The sequence below is a fragment of the Scheffersomyces xylosifermentans genome, assembly GCF_036884685.1.
Source record: "Scheffersomyces xylosifermentans strain CBS 12540 chromosome Unknown RJT20scaffold_7, whole genome shotgun sequence".
NCBI classification, from domain to species: Eukaryota; Fungi; Ascomycota; class Pichiomycetes; order Serinales; family Debaryomycetaceae; genus Scheffersomyces; species Scheffersomyces xylosifermentans.
Window position 1 is genome coordinate 701786 of NW_027042945.1, and position 18183 is coordinate 719968.

General features: G+C 39.9%; 9 protein-coding genes across 9 annotated transcripts; 4 read left to right on the forward strand and 5 right to left on the reverse strand. All coding sequences in view use genetic code 12, as the record gives it.

Annotated features, from left to right (window-relative positions):
• Positions 1–166: 166 nt before the first annotated feature.
• Positions 167–1643, reverse strand: RJT20DRAFT_58301 (uncharacterized protein). The gene has a single exon (XM_064920823.1). The coding sequence runs from the start codon at positions 1445–1447 to the stop codon at positions 221–223; it is 1227 nt and encodes a 408-aa protein (XP_064772476.1). The 5' UTR covers positions 1448–1643; the 3' UTR covers positions 167–220.
• Positions 1644–2073: 430 nt separating this feature from the next.
• RJT20DRAFT_136745 (mitochondrial 54S ribosomal protein MRPL50) lies at positions 2074–2796 on the reverse strand (the record flags this gene model as incomplete). The annotated part of the gene is made up of 1 exon (XM_064918499.1): positions 2074–2796. One exon carries the CDS (start codon positions 2794–2796, stop codon positions 2074–2076), a length of 723 nt encoding a protein of 240 aa, XP_064772477.1.
• Positions 2797–3016: 220 nt separating this feature from the next.
• On the forward strand, positions 3017–4514 carry RJT20DRAFT_58299 (uncharacterized protein). The gene has a single exon (XM_064920822.1). It carries the CDS (start codon positions 3115–3117, stop codon positions 4300–4302), a length of 1188 nt encoding a protein of 395 aa, XP_064772478.1. The 5' UTR covers positions 3017–3114; the 3' UTR covers positions 4303–4514.
• A 111-nt stretch (positions 4515–4625) lies between these two features.
• RJT20DRAFT_58386 (U2 snRNP complex subunit) lies at positions 4626–6283 on the forward strand. The gene has a single exon (XM_064920826.1). It carries the CDS (start codon positions 5036–5038, stop codon positions 5831–5833), a length of 798 nt encoding a protein of 265 aa, XP_064772479.1. The 5' UTR covers positions 4626–5035; the 3' UTR covers positions 5834–6283.
• A 223-nt stretch (positions 6284–6506) lies between these two features.
• RJT20DRAFT_130512 (SDR family oxidoreductase) lies at positions 6507–7826 on the forward strand. Its single transcript, XM_064917757.1, has one exon. It carries the CDS (start codon positions 6734–6736, stop codon positions 7730–7732), a length of 999 nt encoding a protein of 332 aa, XP_064772480.1. The 5' UTR covers positions 6507–6733; the 3' UTR covers positions 7733–7826.
• RJT20DRAFT_130513 (uncharacterized protein) lies at positions 7807–8742 on the reverse strand. Its single transcript, XM_064917758.1, has one exon. The coding sequence runs from the start codon at positions 8607–8609 to the stop codon at positions 8055–8057; it is 555 nt and encodes a 184-aa protein (XP_064772481.1). The 5' UTR covers positions 8610–8742; the 3' UTR covers positions 7807–8054.
• A 961-nt stretch (positions 8743–9703) lies between these two features.
• OLE2 (Ole2p) lies at positions 9704–11290 on the reverse strand (the record flags this gene model as incomplete). Its single annotated transcript, XM_064918866.1, has 2 exons — positions 9704–11202; positions 11233–11290. 2 exons carry the CDS (start codon positions 11288–11290, stop codon positions 9704–9706), a joined length of 1557 nt encoding a protein of 518 aa, XP_064772482.1.
• A 2020-nt stretch (positions 11291–13310) lies between these two features.
• Positions 13311–15160, forward strand: RJT20DRAFT_130516 (uncharacterized protein). Its single transcript, XM_064917759.1, has one exon. It carries the CDS (start codon positions 13515–13517, stop codon positions 14916–14918), a length of 1404 nt encoding a protein of 467 aa, XP_064772483.1. The 5' UTR covers positions 13311–13514; the 3' UTR covers positions 14919–15160.
• RJT20DRAFT_130517 (uncharacterized protein) lies at positions 15161–18076 on the reverse strand. The gene has a single exon (XM_064917760.1). It carries the CDS (start codon positions 17967–17969, stop codon positions 15192–15194), a length of 2778 nt encoding a protein of 925 aa, XP_064772484.1. The 5' UTR covers positions 17970–18076; the 3' UTR covers positions 15161–15191.
• Between the last annotated feature and the right edge of the window lie 107 nt (positions 18077–18183).

Consider the following 18183-nt stretch of genomic DNA (forward strand, 5'->3'; position numbering starts at 1 on the left):
ACCGTTGCTCATACAAGCTTCTAATAAGGTATCGTAGCACACATCGGTTCCTAATAAGATACCTTAATACATATCAGTTTCTAATAAGATACCTTATAAATATAAGCTGCTAATACGATACCATTGCCCATATCAGTTCCTAATAAGATACCTCATCCATATCATCTCACAATAAGATACCTCATCCATATAATACAATCCAATAAAACCCCTGTCTTAATCAAATCTTCCCAGTTAATTTCCATCCACGTCCAACAGGCGTGTTGAACACCTCAATGACTCCAGCTCCCAATGCATCAGCCAAGATCCAATTCAAATCGTACCCATAGAACGGCGGCCTGAAGTTGTTCATCTTAGTCTCCCCGTTCATATTAATTCCCTCCCATTTGTTAAAAAGCTGCTCTTCCAAGTTCTCTTTGTACTTGCCTTTGCTTAGAGTCTTTACTAACCAAACTCTTCCAGCATTAATCAACTTTAAGAACGTGCCACAAGCCGGATACGAAATGGAATACTGATGAGATTCGATTTCATTAAGATGATTGGAAGTTAAAGTAACAAGACCAAACGACACCAAAGCAGATAACTCTTCATTATCCAAATCATCATGTGTCACAAATAAAGCAGTTGGATTACTTGTTACGAATGATAGGAATTTCTTCAAACTTTCAAACTGGAGAGTCTTTTTCTTCTTATCGACATTAGAAATGGTGACTTCTTCTAACTCTCCTTCGATCTTCTTAACTTCTTCCTTTATTAAATCGGAGTAATACTCCGCTTTCACTATAACTTCGACATTCTCGAATCCGTAGGTCACTTTTCCATGCTGATACTTCTGTTTGGTTCTCAGAATAACCGGCGACGCATTGGTGATGATGAACTTCCTTAGATTGCCATTTCTGATGTTGAGCTCGAGGTTTCTATCCACAAATGTATTGCCCTGTGACTCATAAATCGAGTATAACTGAGCAGTTGTAACTATCCCCTTAGGGAGTTGGTTCCTTCTGTATGTCATGATTTCTGCCTTAACCTTCATCGACAACCCCTTCAACAGGAACACAAGTTGTTCCATATTGCCATCAGCATCTTGCACTTCTCGTTGGGTGAAATAACGTGAATGCAAACTGGTAGATTCTGCCCATTGGTTATCGAGAATAGTATCTATTGCCACCATGATGTTGTCATCTTTGGATAGCTGGTAGTCTAGTTGTACATTATAATCTTGAACTAGGAGCTGTTCTTCACCTGGCTTTGAACTGGAAGATCCAGCCGTTGCTTGAGAGCCGTTCTGGATCTTACCAACAGCATTCTTCTTCAAATTCAGTAGATATTTATTCTGAGAAGGCAAGATCTTCTTCAAATCCTTTTGGATCTTCTTCACCGGCGACGTTAGAGCCCGTTTACCTATCTTAGACGATTTAGCAGCACTATATCGTAAGTTCAGCGACATCTTCGAAGTATGGAAGTACTCCACAAGGAAGAATAGTAACTATGATGAAAGAATAGCAAAATATGAAAGAATACCCCACAAGAAAAACAGACTATGAAAGAATTAAAGAATATCCCACAAAGAAAGAAGAACAAAATATGAAGAAAGAACAACTAACTATGAAAGAATATCACACAAGAAAGTATAACAAACTATGAAGAAAGAGCAACTAACTATGAAAGAATAACTAACTGTTAAAGAATATCCGGCAATGAAGAACTACCAACTAACTATGAGACACTACCCCCCAAAGAAAGACCAAGTAACTATTAATAAATTACTCTCCAACAAACAAAGAACAACCAATACTCTCCCACGAAAGAACAAACCATAAAAGAATATAATTTATCTGAATGCAAAAAAGATATAATAATACGTCAAAATTGCGCTTTTCGGAATTTTTCACTTTTTTGACAGAACCCTTCGAAACGGCTGTGATGTGGAAAAGTACAAGTTTTCATGGAAAAAGGTCAGTAACGTATTATGTGTTGTGTATTTACAATTCTATGTACAAAACGGAAGAAGTAAATGGGACGAAACCCGGGTTTTGTTGTTAAATAATGAGATGGTTTCCCTTACTTTCTTACTTATTGAACTATGATGGTTCTGGTGATGGAAGCCTTCTCCAATGGGCTCGAAATGGTGACCGAGTACTCGCCGGTTGCCTCAAGAGCTTCTAATGCTACTCTCTTGCCCTTCTCGGTAACGGCAATGGCAGACTGTGGAACCGTGGCTCCAGACAAGTTGAAGAAAACAGAACTCAAATAGGCCTTAGAGATTGGTAGTGTGACGGTTTCGGATAATTCCACCGAATACGTCGATGGAATAGTGTCTTTTAACTCGGAAATTGTGTAAGAAACGTCGGAACTGGCCTCGAAACTAGGCTCAGTAGCTGCCTTACTTGTCACAGAACTTCCTCTCTTGGAAGAACGCATAGTAGTGAACAAGTTAGACAACTCATCCAATGACATAGCTCCAGCATTGGCTGGTTTATTAGCTTTTGTATCTTTCTGTGCAGGGGTTTCTTGTTTAGCTTGGACGACTTCTTCGACCTTGACTACCCTTTCTACAACTGGTATACGAGGACCCTGGTCCTTGGTGATATATGCGGCACCATTCTGGTGGTGTAAGTAGTTTCTCATGAAGGCGGGTTTCACTCTTAAAATCTCTCCTCTTTGTCCAACTCCTGGAAAGTCTCTTAACAATTGAACAGGAATCTTGTCGGTAGCTCTACGTTTAGGACCACTGGCAAACCTCACCAAGCGGGGAAAAGACGACGAAACTTCCTTTTTCACGGATCCGGAGAACATTTCTACCTACTCTGCTGTTTTTATCTCGGTGTCCGGTTCTATAACTGGTACTAAACTTCTTCCTTGATCACTGATAATCCACTCTCATAGTTAAGAGTGAAAAATTCTGATTCTATAGGAGCGCTGAAAATTACCCTGGCCAGCGTAAACTACAGTCCACGTATAACATCGCATCACCATATTGTTAGGTGAAATATACAACTATTGGTGATTTATGGTTCAGAAGTTGAGTAATTCGGTTGATATTAAGTAGAAGCATAGACGGAGGTAGTAAGAAACCGCCGAAAACTGAAAAAAAGACTGGAAATAGCCGTCTCCATGGAAACCGAAACGGGATTATGCTCCATTTGTCATATTAACAACTTCAAATATACCTGTCCAGCTTGTGGAGTACGGACTTGTTGTATTGAGTGTGTAAAAAGACATAAGAAACAGACAGAATGCACGGGAGTGGTGGATAAAACGAAATATATAGGAAGAAAGGATCTTTCCGAAAATTCACTGCATTTGAATAGGGACTATAACTTCCTACTTAACATAGATCGTAGCATTCAACTTGGAAAAGGAGATGTCAAAACCACAGCAAAGAACATCTTCAAGCGTAATTTTAACAGTAGCAACAACAGCAGTAATAATGCGAATAACCAGCGTAACAAGCGGTTCAAGTCCGGTGCGCAGAAGGACGAGGATAAAAGGCTATTGAAGGTGAAAGAAGTATATCCCCATGATCCTTCTACAGTGGTGAAAAGACAGAACACTCTAGTGATCCAATTGCCTCCGGGAATGGTCCGGTCGTCTACCAACAAATCTGGTTATGACAAGAAAATGGGATGCTTCATATGGACTGTTGAGTGGATATTATTAGGACTGGACGGAGAGGTTTTATCCCAATTCTTGAGCTATAAGCTCAAAGAGCATCTTGTCTTACAGGAGGCTGTTCCAATGAATATCCTTAATAATGCCAAAACAGATACCAAAATCGAAAAGAAAGATTTGCATTTTTTCATGGAAAACGCCGTGAATACCAACAGGTCACAGCGATCCGTGATCTCGGTGGATAAACTCCAGCCTTTGGCCGATGTGTTGAAGGACAAGATCGTTCTTGAGTACCCCACATTTTACATTACAACGTCAGATGATGTCTTCAAAGAGATACTTACGAGCTCCGAAGCATATAAATTGAATGGGGCCGAGGATTCTTCATCAGAGTCCTGCTCTGATTCAGATTCCGACACCGATTCAGATTCCAGCTCCGACTCTGGGTCAGATAGTTCCGATTCAGACGAAGCATCTGGAGAAAGCGATGAGGAAGGCGATAGCGATGAAGCTCCAGAAGAGTCTTCTTCAAAGCCAACAGTGCTACCATTAGAACAGGAACAACAAGAACACGAGAAAGAGCAAGAACAAGAGCAAGAGCAAGAGCAAGAACAAAAAGGATCTCCCCAACCTACAGAAGAAAGCATAATTAATACCTTAGGAGAACAAGAACTTGAATCTGTAGATTGATTAAGTCAAACAAGGATTAAAGAAAGAAGGAGATACAGAAACATCCACTACAACCTGGAAAAGAATAAAAAGAAGAAGAAGAAAAAGTAACTTCAACAACTCCCTCTCCTTCTCTAACCTACACAAATCATAGTCACAACCCTAAAGACAAGAACAACCCCAAAATCTATAGCATATAAAATACACAGTAATAAAGTAAGACACAGAAACAACCACTGTAACACGGCAAGAACAATAATAAGTAGAACAAGTAGATCAAGAATACCACCTAGAACTACTTCTCTCTCTCCCTCTCTAGCCTACAAATATATAACAACCTTTACGACTACTAGACCCCATATTCTATATAAATCAAAGCTTAAGTAAACTAATACACTACTAAAACAAGAAGAAAGACTCAGAAAGACACAGAAAGAGACTCACAGATACCACTACTTACCGGAAAAGAACAAGAAAAAAATTATACCTACCTCTCCCACTCCCTCCAACCTTCCAAGCCATTACAGCAACACCCTAAAGACAACAAAACCCTATAATCCATAGAATACATAACTTAAACACACCAATACACTAATAAAGAAAGTAACTGCAAAATCAATATCGGTATGTGCACGTCCTCCCCATACTATGGCTTAACTATGGGAGTACTGAAATGTTAAGATGAGATAGTTTATGAATTGGATATTATACTCTTTAGGTCAAGTATATAGAAGTAAATAGCAGTAAAAGTAACATGTCTGCGATCTTCCGAAGAATCCCAGATTCAGATAGAAATATCCGGGCTTCTTTGTATTTCGGAAACTTGGACCCAGAAGCCACGGAATTGCTTATGTATGAATTATTTATTCAATTTGCACCTATACGATATTTGAACATGCCAAAAGATCGGATACTTAAAACACACCAAGGGTTCGGATTTGTAGAGTTCAAAACAGTACGGGATGCGGATTACACATTGGAAATCCTCCGAGGAGTACGGCTTTTTGGAAAGATCTTAAAGTTGAAGAAAGCAGAGCCTCCGAAAACTGGCTCTCAGCATCAGGACCAGCAAGTCGGTTCAACATCGACGCCAAACCAGCAAGAATTGCTCAATCCGAACTACATAGACATAGGAGCGAAGCTCTTTGTGAATAATCTTAATCCCCTTATTGACGACCAGTTCTTGAAAGAGACATTCCTGAAATTTGGGACTCTTATCAAAAATCCAGTGCTAAAGAGAGATCCAGAAACTGGGGAATCCAAGGGCTATGGGTTTTTGACATTTGATGACTTTCTGACATGTGATGAGATCATAGAAAAGATGGACGGGGCTATTCTAATGAATGCCAAGATCAACGTCAGCTATGCTTTTAAGGAAGACCCAGCCACGGGCCAACAAAAGAGATCTAGACACGGTGATAAGGTGGAGAGGTTATTGGCAGAGAGTGCAAAGTCCAATAATGTTCTACACACAAAGAAGAAGAATCCAGTTAAGAAACTGGGCAAAGTTACCAAGCCATCTCATAATAACCATGCAAGAAGAACCCGATAATACTAAATAGAACAGAAATGATGCTTATACTTCAGTGATCAGACTTCGGTCTTTCCTCAATGGGAGATCGCCGAAGCATATAACCCGAAAAGTATCAAAGCCAAAGGAGCCCCGAATAATGTCAACAACGGATATAGAATTGCAGGCTTAGAAGTTACAAACAATGGCATTCCATAAATAAAGTAAATAACATAGTCATAGCACATCATAATACACTATGGCACACCATGACACATCATTCAATGCAGTCGGTAGCAATGTAACTTTCTATTTATTGCCATAGCGGATGCTATCAGTAGAGATCTTCATTCCGATCCGCAGGGCATAACCATTCTCCACAGTTCAAGTGGAAAAGGTCCACCCACCACAATATAGAAATGAAGTAGGTCAATAAGTCAATATATACAATTCAATGAACACCAAGACACCCCGAATCATTCATTCTACAATATAGAGCCTACAATACACCAATACCATTGACATTACTACCACCATGTCCACCATCATCTCCATGAATGGCTGTAAGTACTGGTTATTACACCATTGCCGCAGTAATGAAACACCCAAAATCTCGGTGTTTTGCAGCAATATTCTCCAACGCTCCTTTTATAAGTGATTTTCGGATTCGGCTTTTTCGGTGTTACCCTTTCCAGAGCAATGGCTGTTCCATGTTGGATTTCGCCACGATAATCTCTCCAAGAGGTCAATTGCAAAAGAGAATAAATAGAGGAAGAGATCCAGGTAGAAATCGTAGGATCCTTGTAATTTGTTTTCTCTTCAGTACTAACTATCATAGTATAAAAGTAACACCCCACAAGAAACCTCTTGTATCGAAATTTTGCAACCAGGTTCTCGCTGAGCGTATACCCAATATCTTAATTGCTACAAAAAGTTAAAAACATGTCCCAGAATCTCGTCTTGGTCACCGGTGGTACCGGCTACATTGCTTCCTTCACCATTCTTCAATTGTTGCAGCAAGGTTACAATGTAAGAACCTCCATCAGAAGCTTGGCTAAGGAGGAGAAGTTACGTTCCAGCTTTGAAGGCTTGGTCGGCAAGGAAGTTGTCGAGAAGAATCTCGACGTTTTTGCTGCCGATTTGAGTTCCGATGCCAATTGGGAACAGAATTTCAAAGGTGTTGATTACGTCTTGCACTTGGCTTCCCCATTCCCCCTTGCTGAACCTGAAAACCCAGATGATCTTATAATTCCAGCCAGAGAAGGAACTTTGAGAATCCTTAAAGCTTCCGCCAAGGAACCTCTGGTCAAGCAGGTGGTAATTACCTCCTCCTTTGGTTCAATTGGATACGGACATGGAAACTCCAGAACCGAGCCATTCACTGAAAAAGATTGGACTCAAGTTGATGGAGAAGGTGTAAGTACTTATATCAAATCCAAGACCTTGGCTGAAAAGGCAGCATGGGACTTTGTAAATGAGAACAAGCCCCACTTCCACCTTACCGTAATTGCTCCAGCTGGTATTTTTGGACCAGTTTTGCCAAACTCTACTGCCAACTCCAGTTCTATTGACATTATTAAGGCAATTCTTTTTGGTGCTTTTAAGGATGGTGTTCCTATTTATGCCTTTCCAATCGTTGACGTTCGTGATGTCGCCAAGATCCATATCGCATCGATTGAGAATCCGAAGGCTTATAATGAAAGATTCTTGTTATGTGGAACCAAGGTCTACAACTTGCTTGACGTTGCAGCTTCTTTGAAGAAGAGTGTGCCAGAGAGTTTCCACGAGAACTTTCCAACAAAGGAATTGGATGGTTCAAAGGCCCCAGTTAAGAAAGTTGATACCAAGAAGGTTATTGAAGCATTCGATTGGACCCCTGTCGCTACCGAAGATGAGAGTTTGGCTGCTAGTGCTAAGAGCGTTTTGGAAGCTAGTTCTTAATCTTTTCTTGATGAAGGTAATATGAGTTACTATTGAAGAGTATTAGCTTCAAGAATATCTACATGTAAATATATGCTTGTTCTGTATTGACAGTTCTTGTATTTGTACTGTAGGAAATGAACCAATTAGCTGTGTAGAATCATAAATTTCGTTATAGTTATTGAAACGCCTGCAATCGATTTTCAACAAATGACTACATCTCGTCATTTGACGTCAGTTTTCTCCACTAATCTTCAATGACGAAGACGACATTTACCATCCCATAGTAGCTCACATACGAAGTAACATCCATAATTCGATTCATACCATTGTGGCGTTATGCCTATAATTTTGGTCTAGCATTTTCAAACTTACGTAAATCATCGGGAGTAGCCACTCCATACACGAAATTACCGTTTTCATTCGTTATTATGGCAAAGTAAGAGCCTGTGTTGAAGAAAGCTGCAAGGAACTCCAACTGTGTAAATGGAGTTAACACATGGAAAGTCTTTCCCTTGGGACTCCTTGGCTTCAATATAGTACTGTTTAAAGGAGTCTTGTCGGGTATTTTTTCACCGTTATCAGCGTGCTCCTGCTCGTATCTTTCACGAGACTTCTGGCTAAACCAGAGCATGTAATTCTTGGTGAGCGGCTGAAGAATGCTTCGTTTGTTCTTTTCCTGGTTTTGCTTGAGCTCTTCTACGTTCAATACGCCCAATAACCTTCTATTGGACTCGTGAATCACGGGCAAATATGTGAATTCGTTCTCGTATGATATTTCAAGCGCTTCCTGAATGGTAGTCGTTGGGTTGATCGAGATCGCAGGTCTGATATCGAGGTCTTCGATAACAGCACCTCTGTAGTCTCTTGTCTGAAAAGTCTGTGTAGCAGCAGTCATTTCGGAACTTTTAGCGTAAAAAATTGCGAGAAAACTGGGAATTAGCAAATAAAGAGATTTTAAAAGTAAATTAACTATTCTACAAATACCTACACTATATAAAATTAGCCAGTAATCTCTAAATCAATCATGATTAATTAATCATTTAAAAGGAATCCAAAATCGATTTCTTTAAACCGGGATTACGAGGCACTGCATATAAGTACATACAAGAGTCACATATGAGTTTGAACATTGCACGACAATTGGGAGAGGGACTTTATGGTAATGTAAAGAACTGTAATCTTGAGCCTTTTTTTGGTTATTATATTTTATAGTGAGTAGGTGAGTATGTACCAAAACCCAAGCACGCTAACGTCATGCATTTTTTTATCGACTTTTTACTCACCCATCCTCTGGTGTCCTTGTTGATGACAATTTCTCTTTGTCGTTTATGACGTTTGAATCTTACGACAATTGAACGTCCTATATATAAACATTAGATGTGAATTGCGACATGTGTGTTTACATGCAGGTTGCAACATTAACAGTGGTCTTCTACAACAATGCTGCGGTACGGGTGCAAGCATATCGATTGCAAAAAGCTGTTTCAGTTATTTCATTGTTGGAGCTGTTTCTCTTAAGAAATCTTAAGGAGGGTAATATTTGGGGTTTCTCATAGAGAGATGTTAGTGTGAAGTGTGTTAGTCTGAAGTAGTCGCTGAAAATTTCAAAAAAAAATTTCAAATCTCATGTTTTGTACTGTAAAATGGGTGAAAATCAAAATGCCATTGTGATTGCAAAAAGTAGATGCTAATATATCGTATCACTAGATCATTTCATAAAAAAAACCCCCTGATAAACGCAATGGGTAAGATGGGTTATTCACAAAAGAAAGTCTGAAAGTACCCACCCATCACTCTGAAACAAGAAGCGAAACAAGAAGCGAAACAAGAAGATAAACATTTCACGCCAAGGCTTTCGAAAATGACCATGAATTCTCATTACGATCACTTCTCCGTCTCCTTGTTCATAACTGTATATTAAATAGGCTCCGGTAGATAGTTGTATTAAATTATATATACGAGAAACAACATTATCGAAGCAAAATCAAATCAAGCAGCCTCAGCTGTACGGTACAGCTTATTCAGACGCCTAGCGCCTGATTCCTCTACATCTCCTTCCTCTCTGACAACACGTTTCCACACCTCTTCTTCATTGCCCACATCTAACATTCCGATACGCATAGTAGCCAAAAGATTGACTGCAGCAGTCAGATGGCCATAGACCCCTCCATAGAACGCTTTTGTTGCATCTTTCCCATGTGATGCCTTTAATAAAGGTACTCCTCCAGGATGCTGGTCCATAAATGGTGTGATGTCATGGATGATATTCTGGATCACAATATATATTCTGTCCTTATTGCTTGATGATGCAATAATTCTCTTGAAGTCCTTTGGCGTGATTAAAGGCAACTTCGATATCGGAGTACCCCAGTTTAACTGACTCTTCATTCTATTGATAACTTGTTGTTGCTGTTGAATCCTAAGCTGAACTATGAGGTTTTCGGGGGTTTTACACAATTCCTCAACGAGACCGACTTTCTCCATTGTCCAGATAAACCATTTCGTTGGGTCATATGCAAAAATAGAAGACGTGGAACGGTAGTCATGAGGAAATTCATGATGATAGTTCTGATGAGCCTGGCCGTATGTTAATAAGGAAACCAAAGGATTATTACAATTCTGAGAGGTATTTTTATCGTTGAATGGCTGAGTTGGTATGGAAACTTGAATGCTCTTCAAATGGCAGACAGACTCAGTGCTGAGAAGCGATTGCTGGCATAAGAACATCCTCAATAAGCCGGGATAGATAACACCATGTGCAATAGTGTCGTGGCAAACAATAACTGTTATCAAGACTGGAATCAAGAATGTGGTTATAAAAAAAAGAATGAGATAACGGCTCTCCTGCCAAATGAGAAGCTGCTGGAGATATTCGTCATAGTCATTTCGTTTGAGATCGCCCTGCGAGTACTCTATTCCATCCTCGTCAATGGTAGCTTCATTGATGATTTTACTCGCTTCAGTATTCTTTGGGAATTCCTGCTCCATGAATTCGTGATAGAATGTCGTGATCTTGGGTTTCTTGATAAGCCATCCCCAGTGGGCCCAAGTGAAACCTCTTTTGATCAGATATGGGTCTCTTTCTGTGTCATCAGTGAAATGGTGGTGAGCACGATGTAAAGAAGCCCACCATCTTATTGATCCCAACCCCAGACTGGCACCAAAGATGGCAAAAAAGTACTGAATGAACTTGAAACGCACTTTAAACGAATTATGAGCAAAGTACTTATGATATCCTGCCGTGAAGGCCAACATTGTGATGTTATAGTAGATGCAAGTGAAATAGAGAGTTTCCTGCTTCTCAGGTATAAAGCTTTCGGAAGTTCTAATTAGATAGATTAATGCAAGAGCAGGAAGAACTGCCACCGTGAAGGTATAACCGTAGTTTATTCTTCGCAAAAAGTCCCTCTTTCGTCTCCTCATCTCTTTCATATGTGTGTTCTTCAATTGAGAAGCATGGTTTAAGAGTTGATTAGTAGAACTCGGGCCTGGAGCCGATGACGTAGCACCAGACAGACTATGCTGAACCTTCCGTTTCTGCACTTTTGTGCTCTTCAGCACCGGTTCCGCAGACATTAGCTATTTTGCTCGGGAATCGACTGTTGAACCGTCTTCAACGATTTTCACCTGAAAGAAAGAGATGTAAAACTATCAATTTCTCTAAATTTATGCTTATACTTTTACATCCGAAATCTCCACCTGCATATAGCCGTATCTGATCAGACAGAAACGAGATCACGTGAGTTTATTGAATACGAGGAAAATGGTGGTTAGATGGGGGTATTTTTGGGTACTAACTGTGAAATGCTGCTACTAGCGCCGTTTAGAGGCCTGTGAAAGTGTCCACTTTATTAGTTACTCGAATTTAACCCTATTCACATACCCTTAAAAAACCTGAGGTAAGCGACCTGCATATAAATGGACCATATGTCGAGGCTCTTAAGTATATATGGTTTTGAGTGTTGGGTTTTGGATGGGGTAGCAAGATAGTAGAGGTATGGTAGTTTAGGGTCTTATGGGAAGTTTGGGGTCTTATGGGAAGTGGGAAATTGGGAAATTTGGGTGAGAAAGTGGGTGTGAAAGTATTAGTTTTTGTTTAGAGAATTGTTTTGTGTTTCCGGATCTATCGTTTGGAATTATTAAAAGTGGATGAAAAGGGGTAATTACTTGAAAGTGAATATTTAGAAAATGCTGTTTTAATAGTTAGTATTTGGAGTTGAGTTTCATTAAAATGATAATAATTGAATGGGATTTCGTGGTGGTGAAAAATTAAAGAGACCGATATGATTTAGTGATTAATTGAATGGCACAAATAAGAATATGTAATTGTAATTGCAAAAACTCAAAAAAAATCGGAAAATTTTCCAGATTCCCAGAATTGCAAAATGTTGAACATTTTCGACATTTGAGTTGAATTACCAACAATTATCAGCCACGATGTACAAATATAATTAGATGCAACGGTGCTATGTTTTGAAGGAAGAATTCTAATTGGCGTGGATCTCTTGACTAAAAAAGCATCTGGGCCTGTGGAGTTGAGTAAAAATGTATAATCCATCTCAACGTGAGTATAGGAGAGATTGACATGTTTTTACCAGTTGGGAAAAATTATAGATAGATTTATTTCTACCAGGATCAATTTTCTTCATCATTTACTACAAATTTGTATTTTATGCATTCAACAACTATGGGTTCAATACCAAGTCTATTGTTGAAGGCCACCTTTTTTTGACTTATACAGAGTTCCTGAACTCACCCTGCTTCACATAACCTGACAAATCAGTATTAGTCGCAGAATACTCTTATTGGGGTGCCACTTTGTTCAGATACTCTACTATTAAGTCTATTTTCACATAATTTCTAAGCCCATCAACGTACTCTCTCTATTAGCACACTCTATTTCTTTCTTCTTTCTCTAAAATACACCATTTTTACATTCTCTATTCCTCACAGTTAATTCACACCTTATTTAATGAATAACCTGATCTGCCTAATTGGTATACTCAATCATTTAATACTCCACTAAACTGCATTTTGCTATTTGAAGACTTTATTTCTGGTGGTGAATTCGCATACTGAAACATTAACCTCAACCTTATCTCATGAGTATAGCTAGTTTCAACCTTCTTTTACTCTCTCGACTCTCACTTAACTTCACACACTCTTTTTCTCACTTACAACTACAACAAACGCTTACATTTACATGCACACATGCGCATACAACCACCGCCACTACTACCACCACCAAAGTTTGTCCTAATTAATGTCCAAGTAATGTCCAAAAGTATGTCCACAGTATGTCCAAGTATGTCCAAATAAACGTCCAAAGTATGTCCAAAGTAAGTTCAAAGTATGTCCCAAGTACTAATGTCCCACGTATAAAGGATTTCCCAAGTATAAAGTATGTCCAAAGGATAAAGGATGTCCCCAGTATTAATGTCCTCAAGTATAAAGAATGTCTCACTAAATATCTTGCTTCCTTCTCTCTTCAACTAACACACTTCTCACTTCTCACTTCCCACTCTCACGTCCCACTCTCACGTCCCACTCTCACTCTCACTCTCACTTCCCACTTACTCTTACTCGCATGTCGCATGTCGCACTCTCATTTCTCAAGTCCTCGTTTTTTTCGGTTGTCAATTTTTCTGATAAACAACTTTCTTTTACTGCTTTGTTTTCTACAGTCTTTATGGTTCTTTATCCTGGTTATTCTTCTCTAGTAGGACCGTCTTTTATTAGGTGAAATACATCATCCCACCATCGCGTATACCACTACATCACTCCCTCACAATCCTAAAAAATGCCTCCATTACCTCCTCGCCACGCGCCCGTGGTGAATAACAACAAACCACGTCCAAACCCAGCGGCTACTCCTGCTATCTCCTACACCCCAACAGACACAACAATTCCTCCTTCGCTATACCATAAGGTACCCAATTTGGAGCTCTACAAAAAGCTCGAGGAAGCAGAAAGAGGCGTCGATCTCTTGATATCCAGAAAAGCGCTTGATTTCCAGGCAATACAACAGAAAACCATCCATCCGTCAAACTTCAAGGGAGAAACAGGTATCTTGAGAGTATTCATCTATAATACCTGCGAAAACCAGCCATGGCAGAAACAATTGCTCCAGAAACAAGGGTTGCCCCTCCCAGATCCAACTTCAGCCGAGTCTTCTTGGACTTTGAGAGTTGAGGGCCGTTTCTTGAGCGATAACAAAGAAGAAACTGACAGTGAAGAACTCAAATTCAGCTCGTTCCTCCTGGCAATCAGCATCGACTTAATTCCTAATGAAGACTACCCAGCACTCCAAAACGCTCAGTCCAATATCATTGAATGGCGTAACGACTTGGGCATCGACCCAGCAGCACAGAAAAATAATGCGGCCAGTTTTGATGGCTTGGACATCAAGAGAAATGGTGTTTTCAATATTAAACTGAAGATTGCCCTTCTCGTAAAAAGTCACGCCGCTACTTTCAAGCTCTCAGATGAAATGGCACAATTCACAGGAAAACACGAATCGACACAGCAAGAGTTGATCTACTTGGTGTGGCAATACGTTTTATACAAGAACCTCTTCAGAAAGACCGAGGCTCTCACCAGAGTGGATGCGGTCTCTACCAATAATATTGTAACTGAACCTTTGAACCAGGACGATGACGACGACGACTTGACTGTTGTGCAATCCGATGATGTTTTACAGAACTTATTAAAGGTTAAGACATTCAAGTTCTCTGACTTGTACAAACTCTTGCAACCTCACTTTAAACCAAGGGAACCTATTATTGTTGATTTCGAAGTCAACACCAAGAAGTCCACCACTCTTGGAGAAACAGTGATAGATATCCCAATTGAGTTACCACTCAACCTTTCCAAGATTCAAAAAGAGTTACTTGATCTCAATAAAGTAGCCTTCGAAAACTTGACAAAGGCAGACAACATAATCCAACAATTAAACTCTAGAATCTCTTTGGGTATAGTTGCACTTCAAAACGCCAATGGTAGAGAGAAATTCTACAGAGAGTTAAGCGAAGATCCTGTGAAATTCATTGAATCTTGGATCGATAGCCAGTCTGAAACTTTGAAGGCACTCAAGAGCGATGAAGGATTTGATGAAGAAATAGTAAGACGTGCCCAATACTTCGAAGAAAATGAGCACTTGATAAAGGAGAAAATTGACCTTTTGCTTGGAAGCAGTAGGTTTTAAAATGAAGCTTCAGCAAGGACATGACGAACAGAGATATATATACTAAGGGGGGCCTTCTAAGAGGCACTTCCCTCGTCCCCTTGTTCTGATTAATTCTACGACTTGAATAGAGTCACATAGATTGTATTAATATGTTAACCGAATTATATTAAAAGGTAAATTAGCCGTTCTCCCACATCACGATTCTTAACAAGATGATATTACAAATTTATTAAATAGTTACTAGTATACAATATTATACACAAAGAGTTCTGCCAATTTTGACAATTCCGTTTAATCTTCGTAATCGTCGTCTTCTTCTCCATCTTCCTCATAAGCCTCGTGAAACTCCTCTCTTTCCTCTTCCTCGTAGTCATCATCCACATCACCATCGTTGTCTATAAATTCCTCCTCTTCCATCGCATCTATATAGGGAACAGCCTTTCTGTCATTATAATCAATAGGACGCAGTCTAGATGCTCTTTTGTCTGTTCTTTTTACATCCACGTGTATCAGTTCCTGCTGTGTTATTAATGGCAAAAGAGCAGCAAGATAGTCATGCAAGTTCAATGTGGGTTTATAAATCATCGAAGTCATTGGAATAACGACAACAGGAGGTGCTTCAGAATCGGCTTCAGTAATTCCAAGCCTGATAGACAAATAATCCACAAACTTTTGCAATTCAGAACTATTGGAGGCAACTTCGTACCAGTATCCTTCTCCTCCCGTCTCCAGTTTATCCTCAACTTTTGAAAACACTTCATTACCTTTGTCGTCAAATTCTACACCGTCACTTGACAAGCTATCCACCAACATTCGATATACGTCTTGAACATACAACTTGAAATCAGAAGGAAGCTCAACACCAAGTCCGGCCGTAGCCGACCAAACACTTTTCATTTTCTTGATGGAAGCCAACCCCCCATTGTTTTCATTCGAGACTCTACAAAGATAAAATCTTCCAGCATGGAATCCCAAATCTCCTGCAAGTTCCTCATTCAAACGGATACTCATACTGTGAACAAGGGGATTAGACGTTGGATCCACGTATTTGACGGGTTCCTCAGATTTTCGTTTAGCTAGTTTAAACTCTGCTTCCTTTTTCGTTGCCTCTGCATACTTAAATCCCTTCAATATGGAGAGCGACGCATAGTAAGTGTCTTTGTCTCCAGGCACATCTTGAGACTGTGTGCTCTGTGTTATGAATGCTCTAATTTGATCTGATGATGTTAAAGACCATTGTACTAATGTTCGGAGAAGTATAAGTCTATCCAAAGGTCGAGTGAGACCCTTAAGACCTTGATTCTCAACCTCAGGCAACGTAAAAGGATTGTAGTGAACCTTTTCCTCTAAGGCCTCAGGTACAGACGATAAATGCACTTCAGTATTAGGATCGACCGGGCTCAAGCCTCCCTTTTCTTGAGCAATATTCTGGTTGAGAGGTGTAGCATCCTTCCATTCCTTGGGAAGTCCAAGGTGGAGACTCATTGATTTCAAATCGGCAATTGCCTTGGGAGTAGTTACCGGCCTCTTGCGGTTAAGGACAAGAGAAAGAAGTCGGAAATAAAGTACTTCCATCTGAGGAGAGATATAAGACAGATCATGTTCACTCTTTTCTCCTTCACCGTTCTCAGCGTTGTTAACATTCAAACTTAATCCACTTTCTATTGCTCCTGGTCCAATAGGATCTAGATCGATAACTTCTTTGAACTTGTTTAAATAGGAAACAATAGTCATTATATCACTAGCGTAGACAGATTTCTTTACTTCATATCCCAAAGCAATACGCTCTGTCTTTGCTAATACATTCTGGTCTGCATTGATGATATTCTCATCATATAAGTCGTAGTGTAAGCCAATCAATGGTCCTGGTAGCTGTCTGGAGAGCTTGTTGTTGCTAGTCAAAACTGTTGTTCTGCTTATAGAAGTAAGTCTTGAATGCTTCAGTCGCTTAGACAGCGTAGTTGATGTTCGACTTCGTTTCTTGGTAGAATTTGTAGTAATTTTGACATCCTTCTTGTTCTCTTTAATAGGGGTGGTGCTTTTAGAGGGTTTGGCCTTTAACTTCTTGAGTTTGGGAACCTTTTCAGTTTTGTCTTTTGCGTCTGTCGTAGTTTCTGTCGATTCCGGTGAGGTGGTTTTGCTAGAAATATCATTGGTAATCTCCTTGTCATCTTGATCACTTGTATTTTCCTCTAATTCAATCACCTCGACTTCTGAATGGACAGTGCTTGTATCTTTGCTGTTTTTATCCTCACTACTTTTATCTATTTCTTCCTCTTCCTCCTCTGTTTTCTCTGTTTTCTCTGTCTTTTCTGCTTTCTCGGTTTTTGTTAATCCTACAGACGTTTTATTACTGTCGGTGCTGAAGTTTAACATCGACTGCTGCTTTCTTTTCCTGACAGTACCAGAAGTCACTCTTCCTCGAGGGCTTCTTCTTCCTCCTTGGCGGCCACCGCGTGATCCCGGTCCCTCCAATGGTTGTGAGTCCAAACGAAATTTTGATATGATAGCTTCGTTGTAATTCTGAGAAGACGAGTTTTCCGGCGGAGCAAGGTTATTTGTAATATTTTTCCTTGGACGACCTAATCTCTTGGGTTTCTCCGAGGGATCGTACTGAACAAGCTTCACCACAGAAGTATTACTTCCATTGCTGCTGTCGGAATTGGTTTTCTTATTATTGATATTAGTGACATTACCATTATTACCATTATTCGTATTACTTGAAACACTCGAGTCATTCCCATTTGAATTGTTTTCGTATATTTCGGTTTCATCGTGCATGGCATACTCGTTACTTCCGTTACCAACAATCCGTTCTCCACCCGAAGCTTCATTAGACACCAAGCTATTGAACTGCATCAATGCAGCAGTAGCAGTGCTGTCATCATGGTCATTTTCATGGTCTGTTACGTATTCGTTCAAACTGAAAACGTTGGCGTGGTCGTCAATTTCGCTTCTTTGGCTATTATGGAGACTTTCTCCGTCCTTGTTACCACCATCAAGACCATGGTTATGGTGATGGTATATATCCAGACCTGCTATAGACGGGTCCACTAAGTTAGGGTCCATTTCTTCAGTGAAAAAAGGCTGAAAAATCCGGTTTTTGGTCTCTTTTCAAAAACTAATACCACAACAGTGACACCCTACACGCTCTAAGCTATAGACCTATATCTCCAGCTGTAGAACCACTGTTGATATGACTATCCATTGAAGTTTGCAGCACTTGGAATTTTCATGGGAAATGTCGTTGTTACCCGCCGTAACGCGTGAGGCTGCAGTATTG